General features: G+C 45.7%; 1 protein-coding gene across 4 annotated transcripts in view; it reads left to right on the top strand.

Moving 5' to 3' along the window:
* The window catches only part of TENM4 (teneurin transmembrane protein 4), a 757,738-nt gene that overhangs the window by 566,199 nt on the left and 170,724 nt on the right, over window positions 1–20,815 (top strand). For all 4 annotated transcript variants that reach the window (XM_090030685.1, XM_090030687.1, XM_090030688.1 and 1 more), the window contains one exon: window positions 16,595–16,696. In XM_090030685.1, the coding sequence (XP_089886811.1) occupies window positions 16,595–16,696 (102 nt within the window). The remainder of the gene's footprint in view (window positions 1–16,594; window positions 16,697–20,815) is intronic.

The following is a 20,815-nucleotide window of genomic DNA, read 5'->3' on the forward strand; positions in this document are numbered from 1 at the left end:
CGGTACCCTGGTGTATAACCCTGGACAATGGCTCAAATGCAGTGTGGAGATCAGGATAACAAACAGTCCTGGTTTGGAGGGGGACGAGAGAGGGTGCTGTGACCCTGTCGGAAAAGGTCTCTGCAGATTTCAGGGTTTCGTCTCTTCCTAGGGGAGTTTAAAGAGAATGGAAATCCCTCTCGCTTTCTTTCACCACTCTCAGCATCCACGTTATGTCAGTTTTGAATCCCAAGGCCGAATTTGTATAAGTGTGATCCACTTACACAAATTTAGAGTCCATTAGAGCTACTTATGCCCACTCGACTGCTGTCTGGAGAGTCTAAATTGACCTGATGCACATGCCAAGTGGCCAGGAGAAGGTACACACTAAAACAGAGTGGCATCTGTTTTCATTCATCCCTTTGCTCAGCTCTTCAGTGTCTAAATTACAATCCTAAGGCTCCATTATGCATAGGTGGAGTGGATGTAAGCAGGTCTCTGCGAATCTAATTGAATAGAGGGAAATTTAACTGGCAACATCCTTATCTGTCCTTTCTGAAGCTGATATTTAGGCTGTATCACTGTTACAGGCTGTTAAGCACGTGATTGAGTTTTTGCATGTAAGGATGTTCATGGGGCTTCATTTAGTTCCTGCCCCTGGGAAGAGCCAGTTTTTAAGAAAAGCTGTTTTGCCCTTTCATCGATTCATAGATTTTTAGGGGCCTCGCAGATCATCGGGTCCAGCCCCCCCACTTTAGGCAGGAAGACAGCTGGCATCAAGTGACCCCAGCGAGGTGGCTGTCCAGTCTCCTCTTTGATTTTTGTTTCCCCTGGGTCCTGAGCAAAACCCAGGAGAATGTCTATCTTGCAGGACCTGTGTCTGGGCAGTTAACTAAAAACCTACCATTTCTTCAACTTGGAGACATGTCCATCTGTGCAGTCTGTACAGAAAAAAATTTTGAAAGGAAAAAAAGCGGCTATGCTGGAGAGTCCGAACTTTGCTTTTGCTGAGCTATTGATTCCTCCCTCCTGCTAAATAATAGCAGAGCTTTGCATGCACTGCAAATGGTTTTTGCCTTTAGCCCTCCATGTCCCATTGCATGCCCTTGCCTGACAGCCACTTCATCAGATGGTCAATGCCTTTTTTGCTTACCCCCAAGCCATTCTCCCCACTTCTCCTTTCCTGGTTCTGATGCTTCATATTCCTACGGTTTGGCTTCAGACAGCTCTTCTGCAGCTTCCCCACAGAGTTTTAAAGCCTTGTTAGATTGTACTTAGAGTAGGTATAATAGCTCCATTCAGTTAAAAGACAAAAAAAAAAATCCCTTTATGTTTTCAGGCTGCTCCGCAATCTTCCTCTGTTATCAAATCACAGGAATATGCCTCCCGGCTTCCCCCATCACACATACTACTTACACTCACCCGGCAGTCTCTGTTTGTCTTTGCACATATTCAGAGACCCATCTGTTGAATTCCATGTTTTCCCCTCCCCAAAAATTGTAGCGTTCATGAAAGATGCTGGATTGACACTTCCGCAAACCAGAATCTCATTGTTAGCCATACACCGAATTGTGCTAAGGCAGCAGTATTATGAGGTACCCTGTATTACCACCACCGTGCAGGGGCTATGAGAGAAAATGGGCAAAATGTTCAGAAGCATCCAAGTCACATTTTCCCATTGAAAGTCCAAAAAATGGAGCTTGCCTGGAAGCAGGGAGACCTATGCCATGGTCTCTGCTCTATTGACTGTTTCAATATTTTATCTCAGACAGTGGTTGAATAAGCTAGTGGTCTTTGGAGTAGGGCCTGAAGCCTGGGTCTTTCCACTTTTAGCTGAAGTCCAGGAGACTAGGGCGTCATTCCTTTTCTCTCCACCCCCCACCCCAGCTGAGTGCCCTGGGTATTAGGCAAAAGAGTCTTGTTCCTTCCCTCTGCTCCCATCCCCAGCCCAGTTCATGCTGAGCAGAGCAATGGCAGCAAGAAGAAGTCAGAATGGCCCCCTTGGTACACCAGAGTGGCCTGTATACTGGTGGTTAGGACACACACAGGGTCAACAGACACAATTTTGTATGGAGCCCAATCTAATCTGACCCCATTGGCATGCTGAGAGCCCACTTCAGGCCATACAGGCAGGGAAACAGGTCATTTGCGCATCAGGATGAGGCATAGCCATAAGTGAGACGCCAAGGTGCTCTGCAGCATCACAGCTCTTGTGGTTGCGCTCATGCTCCGAAACCAATTCTTAGGCACCTGAGGAACTTAAAACCTTAAGAGCCTCCAGATGCCCCCGGGACTAAGCAGCAGCTGAGTGCCTAAAACTGAGGTAAGGGTGGGACTAAACTATCCAAGTCTCTTTGCAGATAAGCTGTTGGCCATTTCTACCTAGGCTGGCCAAGAACCTTAAGACCAGAAGCTGCCCGATCCCTGGCCCACTCCCCCTGAGCCATTGCTCCCTAAAGAAAACTATTTTTCTGGGCATGGCATCCTGTATCTTAATAATGCTACTTTTGCTTTCAGTAGCAGTGGCTTCATTTCAAAAGATTCACTGTCTGGGTTTTCTATCTGCTCCTTAGCCAAAACTAATCTAAATTTCTCACATGGGCAGGATGCAGCTTGAAGCCTGGCAAGTACAGGTTTCCCCACAGTGTTTCAGCACCTGTGATTACCTCTGGCTGGTCAGAGGCAGCTGTGGCAACAAAAAAATGAACAGGTAGATCTTAAACAACCTTTAGGTGGGAGTTTGAGTCTGGCAGTGGAGGAGAGTAGTGCTCATATTTCAGGCTGGTTTGTGCTTCTCTAGTACAAAGCCACAGTGACCTTCTTGCATGCACCTTCACTAGAGCAGTCCATCAGTCTAGGGACTTATATGGTCCTTGCCATGGCAGTATTTGAGTGTCTTCTGTGTATTTACCAGTGTTACTGTAAGTGCCTAAATCCCTTCACTTTTGCCTCTCTCTGGCAGGTTGCTGAACATTTTCATTTCCACTGACATGAGCCGAGGGCAGTCAGCCTCTCCCCAGTGTCAGAAGCTCTCTGTTTAGCTGTCCCTTGTATAATTTGCCACTGAAGTAGTACTTTGCATTTTTAACTCCTTTCCCATTTGGCTCGTGTCATTGCCAGGCAAACAACAAAGGAAGCAGATCCCAGACTGGTTCCATATTATCTCTGCTGGAGCAGTTGTCTGACATGTGCTGCGTTGTTGCTGTGCCGTGCAGACTGAGGTGCCGCTGGCTGCACTCTTGTCTAACACCTGTTCCTACGGCACATCATTTTGTCTGTTAAATGGTCCTTTCTACCTGCTTACAGCTGGGGCCTGGGGTGCCTCCAAAAACATGAAGTCACAGCAGTCACTCCACATCTCGGTGTTATTTAGAGTGACCTTTTTTCCTCCTCGCAAGTGTCCAGAGTAATTCTTGTGTAACAGCGCTGCCTTCCAAGCCCTGGTGGGTATTTACAGGCTTTAGAACCGAAAACTTAAGGCCTCTCTAATAAAGGGGAAATCCAGGACACATCTCAAGGATAACTCAATAGTCAGAAGCCAGTAAAGGTCAGACGCTTGGCACTAACAACTTCCACCGCCTCTGTTTTCACATAGGCTGTATCTTTGTATTGATTCTATGAGCGGAAAGGCTACACTGTAAAATAACTACCTTTATGCAGTAGGGGTTCCTACCTGTAGATTAGATGTAAACCACGGATGGAATCAGAAACTCAGCCTTATTAGAAACATTTTTTTTTCCCATGAACTCCTCTTCAGAGCAGGCCTGGCAGTTTCAGATGAAAAGCTGGGCTTGGAAATGGGCAGATCCAGGATTCCCCAAAGTGTGGTGCAGGAGCACCAACCCGCATTGCAGAGGTGGATGCACTTCTTGCTCCCAGCCTCCTCCACTGCCACCGATATGGGCAGACTGCCCTCAGGAGCCTCCAGGGGCTTTCTGAAGGTGAAATATCCCCTCTCCTACCCTTCCCCTCACCCTGCCCTGCCTACCCCTGTTGCTTTCCCCACTGCTCTGGGAGCAGGGGAAGCACCAGAGCCAATCCTGTCCACCCCAGGCAGGCTCTGTGGGGGCTGTGGTCATTCACAGCAGGGCAGAAGAGTAGTTCCCCACTCTTGCCCCATCCCTTGGGAGCAGGCATGATGAAGAGGATCCTTCCAACCACATTACCGCTGTCCCTGTCCCCAGCTGAGCCCAGCCTATATGCAGCCCAGCTGGGGAAAGAAAAAGGGAGGGAGATTTTCACCTCCTGCAAGGGCTTAAAAAAATCCCCAGAGGTTCCCATCGTATGGTCCAATCCAAAAGGGGGTGCAGCCATGCCACAGGACCTCCTCTGGACCCACCCCTGCTTGAAAGACACACGCACGCACACACACGCTAATGGAAAAGGAACTCTGGGCTGTATTTTTAAAGCTATTTAGGTGCCTAACCTCCACTGATTTCAAGAAGTATTAGGTGCCAAAACCCCTCTAAAATGCCAGATCTCCATTTTTTTTATTTCTGCGTGGAAGAGAAGAAGGGAGGGAGAGGTGGGGAGGTGGAAATCAGGTATGTCATTTTGAAAAGCTGTACCTACATATGTACTAACATGGGCGGGTAGCCTTGAACTTGCTTGTCACTGTGCTGTTTGCAGCCAGAGGAGTTTTCTTGATCTGACAGAATTTGTACAAAAGGTTTATTGATTGGGGTAATTACTTTAGCTTTAGGGTCAAGAAAAGGTTTACTTAATTCTAAAGTTACTGACTTTTCTTTTTGAGTGAAGTTTCTCAGAGCAGCAGAATTCTGCCTAATGACAAGACTTCTAGTGTTATCTGAGGGGTTTGGGAGAAATTTGTGAACGAGGACATATGGTTCTAGTTTTTGCACATTTGTATATAGCTCTCTATACATCCCAGACTGGAGGCTAATGTAAGCACAGCTTGTTTTATTCCTGTATCATGTTACTGAGCCCCCCTGACTTTTATTTCGATGAATGCTGGAGTGCTAAAACGCAAAGAAATGGGAGTGCTGAGAGCAGCTTGTGGATTTTGGCAAACAGAAGGAAAAGCCCTTTTTGTACTAGAACAATAGACTTCTTAGGGCTTAATTTTCAAATGTTTGAGCTCAAGTGGTACCCATAAAATATGTGCTTGTAGGTAGTAGGACACATCCATAGGGTAGAAGCTATGAAGAGGCAGCTTCTAACAGTTACCAGGAATATCTCCCGTACTTCATAGAGAACAGCATGAGTAGTCTCACCTATCGCTATGTAGCAATTATTGGCACAAGTTGATTGTCTTACGAGTGTGAGTATATGCCTACTTCTACCCACTAAGACTTAGCTGAAGGTAAATACAACAAGCTGTATGAAATGCAGGTAGACTGTATGGATGAGTAAACCAAGGCACTGAGAGATTACATTATTTTCCTAGGTCACACAGCAAGTTGACTGAAGAGTAAAAAACAGAACTTGCACCCTCTGGGTCTTGCCTACCCCTGCTCTAAAACCAGCCCATTGAACGTGGGCCATTCTGACTAATGCATTCCTATCTTATTAGCTGCAAAGTATGTGTTTCAGTGTTTTTGTAAAATGAAATGAATGTACTTTTAATGTACCTATAATGATAGCACTGCTCTATTTAATGATGTTTGTTTGACTGAACAGACCACATATGAGGTCTGTGTGTATATATGCGTGTGTACATGCACATGCTTTTTTCCTCTCAAATATATACAACAACTTTCAACGTCATTTAAAATGAAACTCAAAGCTGGCTTGAGCCTTGCCTCAAGCTACAAGAGCCAAAATTGTAACGTACTGAACGTGAAGTAACTTGTCTCTTGCTAGTACAACTTGAGAAGTTGAACCCTGCAGGCTGAATAATTGTTGTTTCCTGCATTAGTTTGTAGCAATTTATAGGAGTGGGAAGGTACAAAAAAATCTTTAGTAGATTTAGGCTTGGAGTCCCTTGGGCACATTGGGGATATGAGAGTTTCATTTACTGGTGCAAAAATTCAGGTTAAAAAAATATCCCAGTTGCAAAAAAGAATTAAAAGGAATGAGAAAAGAAAGGAAACATTCCCAAGGTGCTTGTCTAGAGCACCAAAAACACTGTCATATATTTGTTATGGAAACTGGTGTGGTACCCTCACTGTACCTGGAGGCTTGAGTTTAAATACTCCCTCTCATCTCAGAAGTGTGGGAAATGTATTAAGCTAAGGAGGCTTCAGTACCTGAGGAGCTAAACATCTGTTGAAAGTTCTTCCCCGTTAGCTCATGACGTGCATGATAAATGAGGTGCGCGAGTGTGCCAGAGAGAGAGAGATCGGAGATTTTGAGCTGGCCAACCTGCACTTCCTTAAGAAACTGTAATTTTCTGGTCCTTTTCTCTCTTCCTTCAGTATTCATGCCTCTCCAAAGTTGGAGCAGAAACTCTTTTCCCCATTTGGACAACAGCGGCACATTGGTGGGATTGACAGAAGCGTTAGAGACAGAAGCCGTTCTAGCTCCTGTCCCTGGAAGCTAATGGAAGTCAGAGCAGAATTAGTACACACTTTGATAGGAGGATAGTTAGACTGGAAACAAGTGCTTTTGCAGTCCATCCGTTATGGATCCAACCAAGCAGTGATTGCCACATATCAGACATGCACTGGCGAAGTGTCTCTTAAAAGGGCATGCAAAAATCTAGAACTCTGGGTTCAGAAATCATACCTTTTATTAGACAAACTAGGACAGCGCAAAAAAAAATAAAATCTCTTTTTCTGTAAGCTTTCAGGCTCAACCGCCCTTCATCAAGCTCTGAGAAAATTAAAGAGGGTACACAGTCCCCATAGGTAGGAAATAAATGTCATTTTTGCACAGAGGGAGCTGGAGATGGAAAATCTGTCCCTCTGGGTCCATTAGAGTGTCTCTGTGAGTTGTTCTGAGTAGCTCTTTGTTGCCTAGATCAGGTAAGAGTCCTTCCTTGGAGGGGTCAGATGGCAAGCAGAGAGGTTTAAAAATCTTTCATGCTGTTCTGCAATAAAGTTTAAAATCCAAAATCAGCTAAAAATCGTCATCTTCCATGTTTCAGGGATGTATTTGGTAGCTGTATTGGTCTGAGACAAAAAGAAATGCAAAAATCTAGACCTCTTGGTTCAGAGATGAGACCTTTTCTTGGTTATCTTAAAAGGGCAGGAAGAGAGAGTTGAACCAACAAGATTAGGATTCTCCCACAGGAAAACCTTCCCCTGTTTCTAAAACCAAACTCAGACCATGCCTCTTTTTGGGCTTCTGAAAAGACCAGGTGTCCCTACCCCCCATCCCCAGTGTCTGGCTAGGGATGGAACTAGAGGATACAAATGAAAGGCCGCCTTTGCAGTATTTCCAAATGGGCTTGGGATCAGATACAGCACTGTGAGCAAGCTAGGTTCCTGTTGTGATAAGGTGCTTGGATGGATATTTCAAGCTGGGGCTAGAAGCAGAAGAACTGAAATCGCACAGGAAAGTGTGTTCTTACACGATGCGCTGTCAAACCTCGCAAACTCAGCAGGTCTAGCAAGTTTGGATAAGCGGCTCAAGGTTTTTGGATGTTTTTCCAACCTGATCCCAAGCTTCAGACGTTTTGTGCTTCACCGTCATTGGTGTGAAACGATCCAGAAAGCACAGTCAGTGCTGCATTGAGCAGGAATGTGTTGCCAGTGAGCTGATGGAAATGGGGTGTCTGTAGCACTGAAAAGGGAAGAACACGGTGAAATTGGCTGGTGCGATTACTATGCTCCACACAGACTTTCTGGGGAAGTTATTTAAAGGACTGTCTGCTCAGTGCCCTTTTCTGAATTTAGCATCTTGATACCTGTATGTGAAGGTTAGAGCTCCAGTGGGATTTGAGAGTAGAAAGGGGTTATACACAGGCATCTTTAATTAAATCAGACCTCCTAGCCTCCACAAAAAAAATCAAACTCTGGCAAACCATCAAGTGGCATTAGCAGTATCAGCATCAAACTAAGCGCCCTCCAGAAGAGGAAACTGTGAAAGAGCACTCAGAAATAATGACTGGGTTTCCATGAGGCTGTCAAGACATTCACATCGCCAGCTGCCAGGTGTGGATCACTTGAACTAGAAGTGCAAAAGCCTTATAAAACCCAGCTGAAGCGAAAAAATCGCAGTCTTGGCAGATGCAGATGTACTGGAGGAAGGAACCATTCTCCTGTGTGTCAGCTAGAGAAGGAAAAGGGGAAACGAGAGCGCTGCATCCAGCACTTCTGCATTCGCTTTCCAGGAGGGTCTTTGCTCTGCCCATCACGTCCAGTTTGTCGCTTCAGTGTTATCTGGAACCTGTTTTATCTCCTCTTCCCGTTGTTATTCGGCAGTAGCGTTGTTCTTATAGCTATGGGAGCAGCTGCCAGTGTGCTAGCTTTATCATGCTTCCTGCCTTGTTGAGGGCATTTCTGTTAAATAGTACGGTTCCTTTAAAAGAAAAGAAAAAACATGCTCCATATCTGCCAGCAGTTATACTTACAGAAGGTCAGAGCTTCCTTCCCCACTTTGCTACCTAAAGGTCACTTATAGGAACTGTTAAGCAGGGTCAGCCATGATGAGTATTATTACCATGGCGGAGAGCCACTATTTGCAGCAAGCTTGTTGGTGAGAGTTGTGTCCTGGGCACATACCAGGCCTAGTACAAGGGTAAAGAAGAGGTCCATTGCTGGGACTGCGAGGGTCCATTGCTATGGCACAGAAGTGCTTGAACATGAAATAACCTGGCACCTTCTGCCCTTTGAATCGCCCTTATCTGGAAGGAAGTACTGGAGATCCCTTGTGTGTAAGTGCATGCGTGGCATGGGGACGATCTTCTGCTTTGTGCATAGTCCCTTTGCAGTGATGTCACAGGTATAACAGGACTCAAGGGTACCCATAAGTCGGACTCCCTGCTCCTCATGCAGTCCTTTACGACACTGCAGAGCGGGCACAAAATGCTCCCAGATCAGAAAGGACAAGTGAGGCCCTCACTTCAGGCAGGTGGAAGCAACCAGGCACAGTGCAAGCTGCAGGAGCCTAATGGCTTTGCTACCCAGGCTCGATGTAACTTACCTAACCTGCAAATGTTCCCTGGGCCCCTGCACAACTGGGTTTTTGTGTTTGCTTTTGTGTCTTGCAACGAAAACATCCGTGCTATCCAAGAGCAACAGAATAGATGGGGTCAAGCTTACAAGCCGTTTTGGAGTGGACAAAGGGACACAGCAGAGTGGAGTTTTCCAGCAAATGCTGAAGTTTGGCCAGGTTTTGTACAAAGGCTCGGTCTGACCCAGGCATCATGGGGTGCTGCTGGCAGCCTTCTTACGTTGCTGTGGACACTGCCTCATGGGTGAGCTGGCCCAAACAAGTGGTTCGCCTAACAACTTTAAAGGTGAATGCGTTAGCTGGGTAATAACACAGCCTGCTGGAAATATTAAAGCAAGAGGCTTGGAGCCCGCTTATCTGGAGAGGCAACATGGGGCTTGTCTGCGGTGAAGCATGAGGCTGACCATGGCCACTTGATGCGCTCCAGACCCAGCTGCTCACCCATGAGGCTGCTCTGGGCTCATCCTCGGTGCCCACTCTACCAAATACAGAGGATTTGGGAATAGGTATTGGGGCAGCCTCCTAGGAGAGCTTTGAGCTGTGGAGCACATCAGCAAACTTGGGTGGGCAGGGGGTGGTCAGTCCCAGGCTCCCTCAGACCCACCACTGGCCAAGTCCATGGGCTTCTTGCTAATGCAAAGGACAAGGAGCCGGATTCCTAGGGCCTGTTCTTTGCTGTGGCAATGACCTTGAGCTATTCTTTAGCCTTTCTGTGCTTTAAGTTACCTGTCTGTGAACTCTTTCTCACTGTACTTTCCTTATACGAGTTGGCATAAGGATTGCTTCAGTAAGTTGTACTTAGTGTTCATCAGATGAGAAGTGCTGACCCAGTGCAAAGTAGTAGCTATTATACCGAATGGTCCCGGGTATGCATGCTGGCAAAAGCATTTGCCATACTCTGATGGTAAAAACGCAGTGTGCTAAGTGGCATTTAATCAGTTCTTAGAAAAGAGCCCTGGTGCATAGTATCTCCCAGGAAAGGTACTAGCCTTTGGTTGCCAGTTAGCTAACTATTTTTCTTCACCACCAGACAGCTTCCTCTAAATGCCTTGGGAATGACAATGTTTGGTGGCTACTGCCAGCTATAACATATTTAGTTGTTAACATATAATTGCATTACTGCAGCTTCTAATAGAAAATGGTGTTGGGTAGACATCTGCGTTGGCCTCTGGCCCAAAGATATAGAGTCAAACTATTAAGTTGGAAGTTACATAGTAAATAAATAAGAAAGAAATACATTTAAAGTGGCTATCCTGCTGCCCAGTGAACATGGTAATTATCTGAAAGAAAAATCTATCAAGGGTCTCTTTAAAATATCCACTATATTTTGTCCAAATGAAGGCAATTCACATAGGCAATTGTAGGCCAGCTTGACATCTTCACAGAGCTCACCACAGTACAGTTGGGCCTTGCAGAGCATTTTGTCAGCAGTGTAAGAATCCAGTGACCAGATCACCAGCCGGAGGCCCAACCAGCCTCAGTTTAGCTCCTACCTGTTACTGAGCTAATCTGCAATATGGAGCAAACCATGTAACTGCTCCATGCCTCAGTTTATGCACCTATAGAATGGGAATAACACTGATAATAAGAGACCAACTGCTTTCAAGTATATTTGGATCCTTGATGATAGATCAACAAGTGTCAAATAGTATTGTCCTGAGCAGGGAGGTGATTTGTACTTTCCCCTTTCCACTGTGCAAAGATTGCAGTAGAAACACAAGTGATGGGATGAAATGATTGCCAGAAGGTGTTAGGCTGAATTCCCAGTCAAGTTCACTCTTTGTGAGATCAGTCAGACTGTGAAATCATCTCTCAGGCAAAGTAGTAAAAAAACCCCAAAACCCTGGGACAGAGCTGTAGCAAGTATAAATCAGTGTAGTTAGAGAAAAGCCAGATTATAGCAGCTGAGGATCTCGCTCCTTTACCAGCTGAAATAATTACAACAAGGCTGCACAAAATACCTGGCAGTGTGTAGTCAGGGAGAGGTTTGGCTTGTAGGAACTCTCTCACTTTTATTAATCAAAGACACTTTGGCAAATACCTCCTCTTTTCCTAAGTGGGGAGGGTTTGAATGCGGAGTGAGGGTTTGTAATGTCTCTGAGAAGTCATTTCTTGTGTTGTTTCCCAATATGAGACAATATGGAACTGCAGGGAATGAGTCTCATTATGTCATTTAGTCTTTATCTCTGAAGAGTTCTGCCTGTTTACAATGTTTATTCAGGAAATGACTTGCTTTTTGATTGCTAATTAGATTTTGAAGCTGGCTGGGTGATTCAGCACACTTCCACATTCAGGCTCCTGCAATCTCCATTAGAAGACAAGCAATCTAAATTTTGCTGGTTTGCCCCTGGCATGAGCCATTTGCTTTGTGCTGCCATTTGGTGTTGGAAAGGGGCAAGGAAGCAATATTTTCAGAGATCTCCTTGGCCACGATAGCAAAACCATATGTCAGAATTCCTTGGCTTAACCTGTGGTTGGTAATCTGGGCCCTCGCCAGCTGGTATCAGTAAAAAAATTTTGGTATGATTACAAAGACTCAAGCTAAGAGGAAAATGTGGGAGCCCAACTGAAAACAGTAAATACATATATTTAAAAATATTGATTTTTGACAGCATTTAAAACAGAGCATGGTTATCATCCTTTCCAGTAGTTCTCATCATATTAGCTGTGGAATACCATGTGTGCTACTGTCAGTGCCTAGGGTCTAGGACAGACCTTGCATAAACTGGTTTGACCCAAATCAGTTAAGTCTGATACTACCTTCAACCAGGTTTATCTTCAGCCATTTTCAAACGGGTTTCTGTGCACTGAACATCTGTTCTGTTACAGACTTAAACAGTTTCTGATCACTTAAACTGGTTTATGTGCAATGTCTGTCCCTAGCATAGAAGGTTTCAGCACCAGAAAAATCAGGGTTAAACTGGGAAGTGGAAATCAGCCATGACTCTAGCTGCTTCTGCTTTGTTTTTTAACTGCCCTCTAGCCAATATCATTGCACATTGACATACTTAAGTGTATGTTGGGGCGGGGGGGATTCCTTTAAACACTTACTTAGTGGCACTACTTTAGATGCTTTATGGAGTTGAAGAGTTTAACTAAATGAAAGGCAGTTTAAGTGAAGCCCTTCAGCACATGTGTAAACTTGCCTGTTTCATTACTCGTGTTTCCATGAGGTTTTGTTTTTTCCCCGCATTTCCTGAAGAGAGTCTCACTTCATCTCCCTTTTATTTTCGAGGCCACAGGTTAGAACAATGTGCTTGTGCATACATGTTGCAGACAAGCTGGGAAACTAAGTCATGCTAGCAGGCGTCCAGCTTGCGCGATGGTTGAGGATGCAATACCTCATGTGTTTCTACACTCCTCTCGGGCTGGTCTAAGGCATAAGCCTTTTGTTGCCCTATGGTCTTGTTCACACGTGGCCATTCATGTGGGCACCTAATCTCCTGTGGGACTGGAATCAGAAGATGGAGACAGGTGGAGAGTAGACTGCCCATTTCCCTCCCCTAATAGCTGTAGGTTTTGCCCAGCTTACTCAAAGTATCACTGACCTCCCAACTTTTCCACATAGCCCTCTAGCCGTGGGGACCGGATCTGGCTCCGTGGTGGAATCATGGGTTTTCATCTGGAGCCTGAGCTGGGCACATTTTCTTGTTAGTATATGCAGCCTCCGAAATAGCAAAACCACGCAGTTTAGTGGTACCGGCCACGGTAGGAACAAATCAGTTTTCTTCTTCTTTCCCCTGTCTTCCTCATACTAGGTTACTGCAGGGCAGCAATCCAAAAAAGCGAGCAGACATAAAATGAGACCGTGATAATAAGTATAATTCTTAGAGTCATTAGAAAAGGATCATCTCTCAGATAGCATTTTACCAAGGCAAAATGGTGTTCAGGGTTTATGCAGTGGAACGGAGTAGTCATCGTACAGTTAAAAACAACACCAGTATTCAGCGGAGTATTTGCTGTTACGAATTTTCACCTAAGTATTCAGGTTTGGTCTGGATTTGGTTGCAGTTGAAAGGTCCACATCCTTTTCCTTTGAAAACTGGATAAGGGTTTTAAAAACTGGAATAGCTAGTGAACAAAAAACATAGCGGTCCTATTCAATCCTCTGTTGTGCTGGAGTTGCACCAATAGCAGCTGAAGTAATGCAGCAGAAGCCGTTTATATTGAAGAGCATTCTGGGAGATAGCATTATATAGTGTGCACGACAAAAAAAAGCTGTAACTAACCTGTGTCAATGTGCATGTGTTTTTGTACCCTCTACCATGTGAAAGGTGTGTGTGAATACTATATATTGACTGTTCACATCTGTCACAGGGGGGCTATAAAGCTGAAATGCTATTACCGCTAATGGAGATTGCACTTCAGCTAATGTGGTGGATTGCAGAGTTAGAGGACCGGTGGCCATGGGTTCTGATTGTGCATGGTGTTTTAGATGCTAATCATCGTGGCTTCTTGTAGTGGGGTCAAAGTGTTGTTGCAGTTGCTGTGGTCTAGGCATTATGCAAGAAGCAAGGCTTCTTTGGTCATAGCTTTTATTGGATAAACTCTATAGATGTTAAAAAGGTTCTGTTTCTTGGGTCTCTTGAGCACACTTTAACAAACTACTTCTTGTCCTTGCAGTGATAGGACAGTGACAGTTCTCTCGTCCCCCCACTTTACCTCTAGCAAGTTATAGTGTTTTTGATATTTCCGGCATCATGCCTGGTAGTTGTGTGCGAGTACCAGTCCCAAAGATTTTAAGAGCAGGGTGGACCAGAAGCTGGACTGGGGTGGCTTAGATCAGGGCTGTCCAACAGTGACATGGGCACATTGATGGGCTACATGCTGCCTGGGCAGTGCCCCCCAGAAATTCCCTTCTCCCCACCCCCCAGGCTATACTGGTAACACGTGGCTCCCTGTGTCCCTCGGCCCACCACATAGGCAGCACCAGCAGCATGCTGGTCATCCCTGCTGCACAGCAGTGGGAGAGGTGGCTGCAAGGACCCATAGGCAACATGTTGGCCACTCATGGGCTCCAGTTGGACAGCCCTGGTTTAGATGGGGGTGATGCTGCCTTGAGCAGAGGGCTGGACTGGAAGACCTCCTTGAGGTCCCTCCCAGCCCTACTTTGATGACTCTGTTGCTGGTCTAATCGACGATATCATCAAACAAACCCAGCCACACATATAAAAGTTACTGAGGGCCTTTTCTCCCTCTGTGTTGAGTCTTTGAACATCATCAGATTTTGGCAAGAATAGGAACTTCCCATTTTCCGTACGTGTCGTAGTAACACTGATAACCTATCAGGCTACATAGCACGGGCTGGTCTATTCCCATTGACTTCAAAGGCAAGACACAGCATTGTCACTGAGCACAAGAAAGGCCTGCAGAATTCAGCCTATCATGGTAATCTGAGGTCTGTCTGTGGGATCCTTGTGGGTGCGTGTGCATGCGCACGTGTGTTTCGAACTGTTCAAAAGTCTTTATGCGCGTGAAAATTTTCTTTGGAAAAAAAGAGGGGGAAAAATCCTAACAATGATGTTTGCTTTGATACTGAAGCCAAATCCCCATCTACAGGCACCATAAACACAATTATGAAAGTTAGTTATTCATATGCTAAGTTAAATTTTTAACTGACACCAGATGAGCTGTGTAAATACATCAGTTAATAGTGCAAGGTCCTTGCCTTATGCAAACTGATCAACAGAAAAAGAGCTGGATCCTTGCTACATTACTCCTGTCTATGTTAAATCAACAGAGTGTTGAATCAGGCCCAGGAGTGGACTGGATGGAAACTGTGGTTGCATTTTATATGCTGTACAGCAGATGTCTGCTTTAGCGTCAGACTCCTAACACTTCCATACACGTTACCTGCAAAATCGGCTCGGTAGCTGTTGGAAGTCTATGTGGGGGCCTAAAACACAACTGCCTGAAGCGCATTTTTATTATTTAAAACTACTTTTGCAATCGGCAGGTGATTGAATTATGCCTGATCCCTTAAAGTGGCTTTCAGTAACCCCTGTCACTCTGGGCACGGCCAATCAGAACTAGGCTTCCTTTGGGTTTACAAACTAATGCCATACGCCGCTGGTAGCTGTTTCAATTCATTCAGACCCACAGGAAGTTTATGTTTGCTGCCACAAAGCCCCAGAGAGTGCAAAGCTGCTACCCACAGGGCCCCCATTCCCAACCTGCTTCAATTAAAAATGTGATGTTAGCGCAGCTACTATACGACTGAGTCCAATTTCGTTCCAACATGAAATTTTTTTTTGGAGGAAATCTGAAATAACAGACTAGAATAAAACCCTGGTATTTTGTCATCTTCTCAAGTCTCACAAAATGTATACCCATACACAAACTTGTGTTAAGAAAGCAACAATTTACATTCCCTCTCTCTGGGAAGTAAGGTCATGAGCTGCTTTTCTTAAATACAAGTGGAAGTGCTGCAAGCTCACGTCAAAGCAAAATAAAAGCAGTGGACGATTTTCCCTGCCTCATACCTTTTCTTACAAGATGGAAATCTAGTGTTTTGTCGAAGTTGGGGAGTTGGTGGCATTAACCCGAAACAGGGTGAAGTGTGCAGTAGTCTTCTCAGAGAAACAGAGGCAGCCCCAGCCCATAGGACTTTGAATAGTGCATGGCACAACACATTAGAAACCGTACCAGAGGAAACCGCCCCGCACTGGGGAATGATGGGCAGATCCAACAGATCTTTCCCTGAAAAAGTTAGTGTGCAAAATCTCCTTTGCAAATCAACTCTGTCCAGTTCAAACAAAGAGCCCAGATTTGAAACACTTCCAAGGGTCTCAAATGCACAAATCAGAGCTGGAGACATTGCAAAAGAGCAAGGTCTGTCAGGAGAGCTCTGGTACCTCTTATCTCCATTCAAATCACAAGCAGCAAATGCTCAGACAAATAGAGGAGATGTGTTATCGGGGATTTTTCAAGCTCTGGGTGAAGTTTTGACTCAGGCCTTAACTGCACCTCCTTGCCAATCTTTTTTTAATTCCTGTCCATCAGTAACAAAGGGGCCAAATGAAGTCTTTCCACTCAGTGACTGCTGTGATCTAAAGTTGACCAAGGATTCATCCATGACTCTTTGGCTTCTTTCTAAGGCACTCAGGAGGTCTCCTGTACAAATGCTAGCCACAATCAAGACTGCTTCACTTCCAAGACCACAGGTATTCAGTCAATACAGCCATTAGCCCTTATGATATAGAGTGGTATTAACTCGTATGGAAAAATGGTGTTTCCATGTATTTTGCCAAGCGTTGTGCCTGCCCTCGAGGGGCACTGAGGCACCACGATTCCAGCTGTAGTTGCTCATCCCATAAAAAAATAAAATAAAGCAAGTAGGTTAGGACCAGACTCTCTCCTGGGATAACTGATGCTCCTCCAAGAATCCGGCTCAAACAAATGCTTCCCTCTGCTAAGCGTCTTATATGCTTGTATGCCCTGAGTTATCACCAGTCCTGCCGCAGACCAGGGGCTCTGTCAAATACCAAGGATTTCTCCTGTCATTAAAAAAAAATGTTTCCCATCTCTTTTCTTCTAGAATCCATGGATAACTGTCCCAGTAACTGCTATGGAAATGGAGACTGCGTGTCTGGGACCTGCCATTGCTTCCTTGGCTTTCTGGGCCCTGACTGTGGCCGAGGTAAGACTTTCTAATGGATTGAACCTGTTGTTTCCTCTGGGTTAAATGGTTCGGGACATTTTGGATGCACCCATTTGTGGCACCGTTCTTCGAAAGGAAACCTGCCCTAGGTGGGATGCTACAGTGGAGTGGGAATGGACTGGGATGGAGGGTCGGTTTATTTATTACTTGCCATGCTTCTTGCAACCTTGGTGACAGAAGCCCCTGAGTGGCATGTGAGTCGACGATGGGAATAATGGCTCATCGGGAGCTTTCTCTCTGGGAGCCAGTTGAGAAAAGGTGGCTTAGAAAAGTTGTGCTATTGTTTTTCCAACAGGCCACTCTATCCGTAGATTAGTAAAACTTCATAATGATGCTTTGTCCTCTGGCATTAAAGGAGACCTCAAGGACTCTTTTCCTTGTGTAAGGCTTCATGGGGCTGCACAGCTTATAGGTGATATCTAGTGACCCAGAGAGAGAGGGGGTTGAATTAATGCACCCCGCAGCACCACATGGCACTAAAAATGTGAGCCCACACATAGGCTCATCGGTGCTGGAGAGGAATATTGGCAGGTAAAAAATTCAGTTCACTGCCCAAACCAGAAAAATAGGAGGGAAATTATATCTGGTTGAATTCCAGTGGGGGGGGAAAAATCAGGTTTTTTCTGGTAAAATAAAAATATATTTTTTTAGCATGAACATGATGTTTTCTTTGACACATATTGTTCACACTTCGTTTTAACCTTTTTGAACATTTTTTTGTTCAACTGAAGTCAGTGCTGCTCTGAATTCAAAAATCAAAATGTTTCACATCCAACATGTAAAAAGGAAAAATGTTAAGTTCCTCTTAAATGGATTTCAGCCTAATTTGTTTTTAAACTGAAATCATTTGATGGATTATACGCCAATTCTCCAAACATTTCGACCAGAGATTTTTGCCCAGTTCTGCTGCCCACATAAGAACCTCATTGCTGCTCCTCCTTGGATCAGCAGGCCGTCATATCACTCCTTGTCCTCAAGGCAGTCTGGGGTCATTCCCAAAAGAGGTCGGGCTGAATCAGTCTCATGCACCGGCTGAGCTGGGGTCCCTGCGTGTGAGGCTTCTGCTCGCAGCATCCCAGCACAGTGAAGAGTGGGAAGGAGGAAGAAAACCAAGGATCATCTCTATTCTGTCTCCCCACCCACACCCTACACCCACAGTATTCTCCTCTGGGGTGATGTGGCCCACGGGAGGTACTTTTCAGGGTTCACAGCCCAGCAAGATGAAAGAGCAGTTCATTTTTCTTTCCCTGTGCTGCCTAGAGACTTAGGCAGACATCATTCTATAAATTATACTGGCTTTTTTTCTTTCCAGCTTCTTCCCCTAAACCTGAAGGGCTGCATACATACCTGGAGTTTCCATGCCTTTCATCTGGCATTCTCAAAGTTTCTATCCACCGTTGAGCTTACAAGGATGGACAGCTTGGTTCCCTGGGCTGATCTGAGTCTTTCTTCTGTGGGAAAATGTTGTGGCTAAAATTAGGTGGATCCCCATAATACTATCCGCATGTGTGTGAACAGATATGTGTTTTTAGTTTGAGCTTCAGCTGCTGCTGCTTTCTGACGTGTGTGTTAAGCAGAGCACCTTGCTCTGGATATGGCGTACCAGCACTTCACAACATGCATTGGCTGCCTGTGGATTTTAAGCTGCAGTGTTTAAAGTGTTGATTTTGACCTGCAAAGCCCTCAAAAGTTAGGGACTTTCCTACCTGAGAGATCACCTCTCTAGGTGTGTGTAGTATGGGTGCTGGGAAGAGCAGCAAAGGTGTTTACAGCACTGCTGGGACCAGCAAGTCATTATTAACTGGGCAGTTCTTCTCAGCCACATAAGAAAGACCAGGCCACTGGGTTTAGATGGTTGAACCAGAAAGCTGAATGGTCCTTAGGGTTGCCTGGGACATGGGGGAGGAGCTAAAGAATTTGAGAAGTCCCTTTAGCCCCTGTAATCTTGATATGCTGCAATTACCATTGCCTCCATCTTCTTGGCAGCATTTCTCAGGCAGCCCCAGAGGTGTTCTTACAAGGGGCTGATCTTGTACTGAGTCATCAACAGTCTTCTCAGGACACATGCAAATCCTTCTCAGCACCTATACACTCCTCCTAATTAAAGGGGATTATTCTTTCTCCCCACTGAAGAAATTTGTGGGCTCTGCCTTCTCTTGGTACCTTGAAAGAGCAGGGTCCATTACAGAGCACTGTACAATTTTAGATGGGCAGATAAAAAAACCTTTCACTTAGGCCAGCTGGGAATATCAATTCCAGAGGTGTGTTTCCGGTGAGCAGTGCTTCCTATCCAGGTCCTCAGACCCAGGATATGCATGTTATTGTGCACACAGGTATCTCTTTGCAAATGATGCACAAGAAAACCTTAAAGAAGGCTGAGAGGAGACCTGGTCGCAGCTGACTGCTATGTCAGGGGAGTACATTAGGGCTGGGTGTCCTGTGACCAGTGGGGTCCCCCAGGGCTCTGTCCTTGGACCCATATTGTTCAACATCTTCATTAATGATGTGGACACTGGAGTCAGGAGCGGACTGGCCAAGTTCACCGATGACACCAAACTTTGGGGCAAAGCATCCACACCAGATGAAAGGCAGGTGATCCAGGCAGATCTGGACAGGCTCAGCAAATGGGCGGACAAGAACCTGATGGTGTTTAACACCGAAAAATGCAAGTTTCTCCACCTTGGGAAGAAAAACCTGCAGCACCCTTATAGGCTCGGCAGTGCTACGCTGGCTAGCACTACGGAAGAAAGAGACTTGGGGTTCATCATTCACCACAAGATGAACATAAGTCTGCAATGCGATGCTGCGGCTAGTAAAGAGTCCAAGATGCTGGCTTGCATCCATAGATGCTTCTCGAGCAAATCCCGGGACGTCATTCTCCCCTTGTACTCGGCCTTGGTGAGGCCGCAGCTGGAGTGCTGCATCCAGTTTTGGGCTCCACAATTCAAAAGGGGTGTGGAGCAGCTTGAGAGGGTGCAGAGAAGAGCCACACACCTGATCAGAGGTCAGGAAAACAGACCTTACAATGACAGGCTGAGAGCCATGGGACTCTTTAGCCTGGAAAAGGGCAGGCTCAGGGGTGATCTGGTGGCACCTATAAGTTTATCGGGGGGAACGTTTGTTCACCAGAGCACCCCAAGGGATGACTAGGTCGAACGGTCACAAACTCCTGCGAGACCGTTTCAGGCTGGACATAAGGAAGAATTTCTTTACTGTCCGAGCCCCCAAGGTCTGGAACAGTCTGCCAGCGGAGGTGGTTCAAGCACTTACACTGAACACCTTCAAGAGCAAATTGGATGCTTATCTTGCTGGGATCCTATGACCCCAGCTGACTTCCTGCCCCTGGGGCAGGGGGCTGGACTCGATGATCTTCTGAGGTCCCTTCCAGCCCTAATGTCTATGAAATCTATGAAATCTATGAAACAGCTGTTCACCAGAGCACCCCTGGGGAAGACCAGGAGTAATGGCCACAAAACTCCTGGAAGAGCAGTTCAGGCTCAACATTAGGAAAAGCTTCTTCACAGTCAGAGTGTCCAGATTGTGGAATAAGCTCCCTCCAGAGGTGGTGCAATCACCTACCCTGGAAATCATTAAGAGGAGACTGGACGGTCACCTCTCTGGGGTCCCCTGACTCCCAGTTGTCTCTCCTGCTTGGTGCAGGAGGCTGGACCCGATGATCTTCTGAGGTCCCTTCTGGCCTTACAATCTATGAATCTATGAAATAGGCAATGGGAGTAACTTCTGGTATTGGACCAGTGTGGTCATGGTGCTTTAACACACACAAACAGGCTAGTCTATCATGAGTCATGAAAACAACACTGGAGAAGGGACAGAATCGAGACGGAGGGTTCCTTTAACAGCTGTGGATATCACTCCTGACATGAACTCCAGCTCAGGGATCACTTGAAATAGGTGTGTTGTATCTAGGATACATCTAATGCAGATGGTTTCCCAAATTACACAAGATAAAGTGTCTTTTCTGAAGGTATTTATAATATGCCATAGTGAGTGGCACTGCTTATACAGCTGCTCTTAGGCTGGTGTGGGGGATGTGGGCAAAAGAAATCTGGGTTGAATACCTGTCCTTGGAGATGAGTT

This window comes from Crocodylus siamensis, chromosome 1 (genome assembly GCF_052110815.1).
Source record: "Crocodylus siamensis isolate JL-2025a chromosome 1, ASM5211081v1, whole genome shotgun sequence".
NCBI classification, from domain to species: domain Eukaryota; kingdom Metazoa; phylum Chordata; order Crocodylia; family Crocodylidae; genus Crocodylus; species Crocodylus siamensis.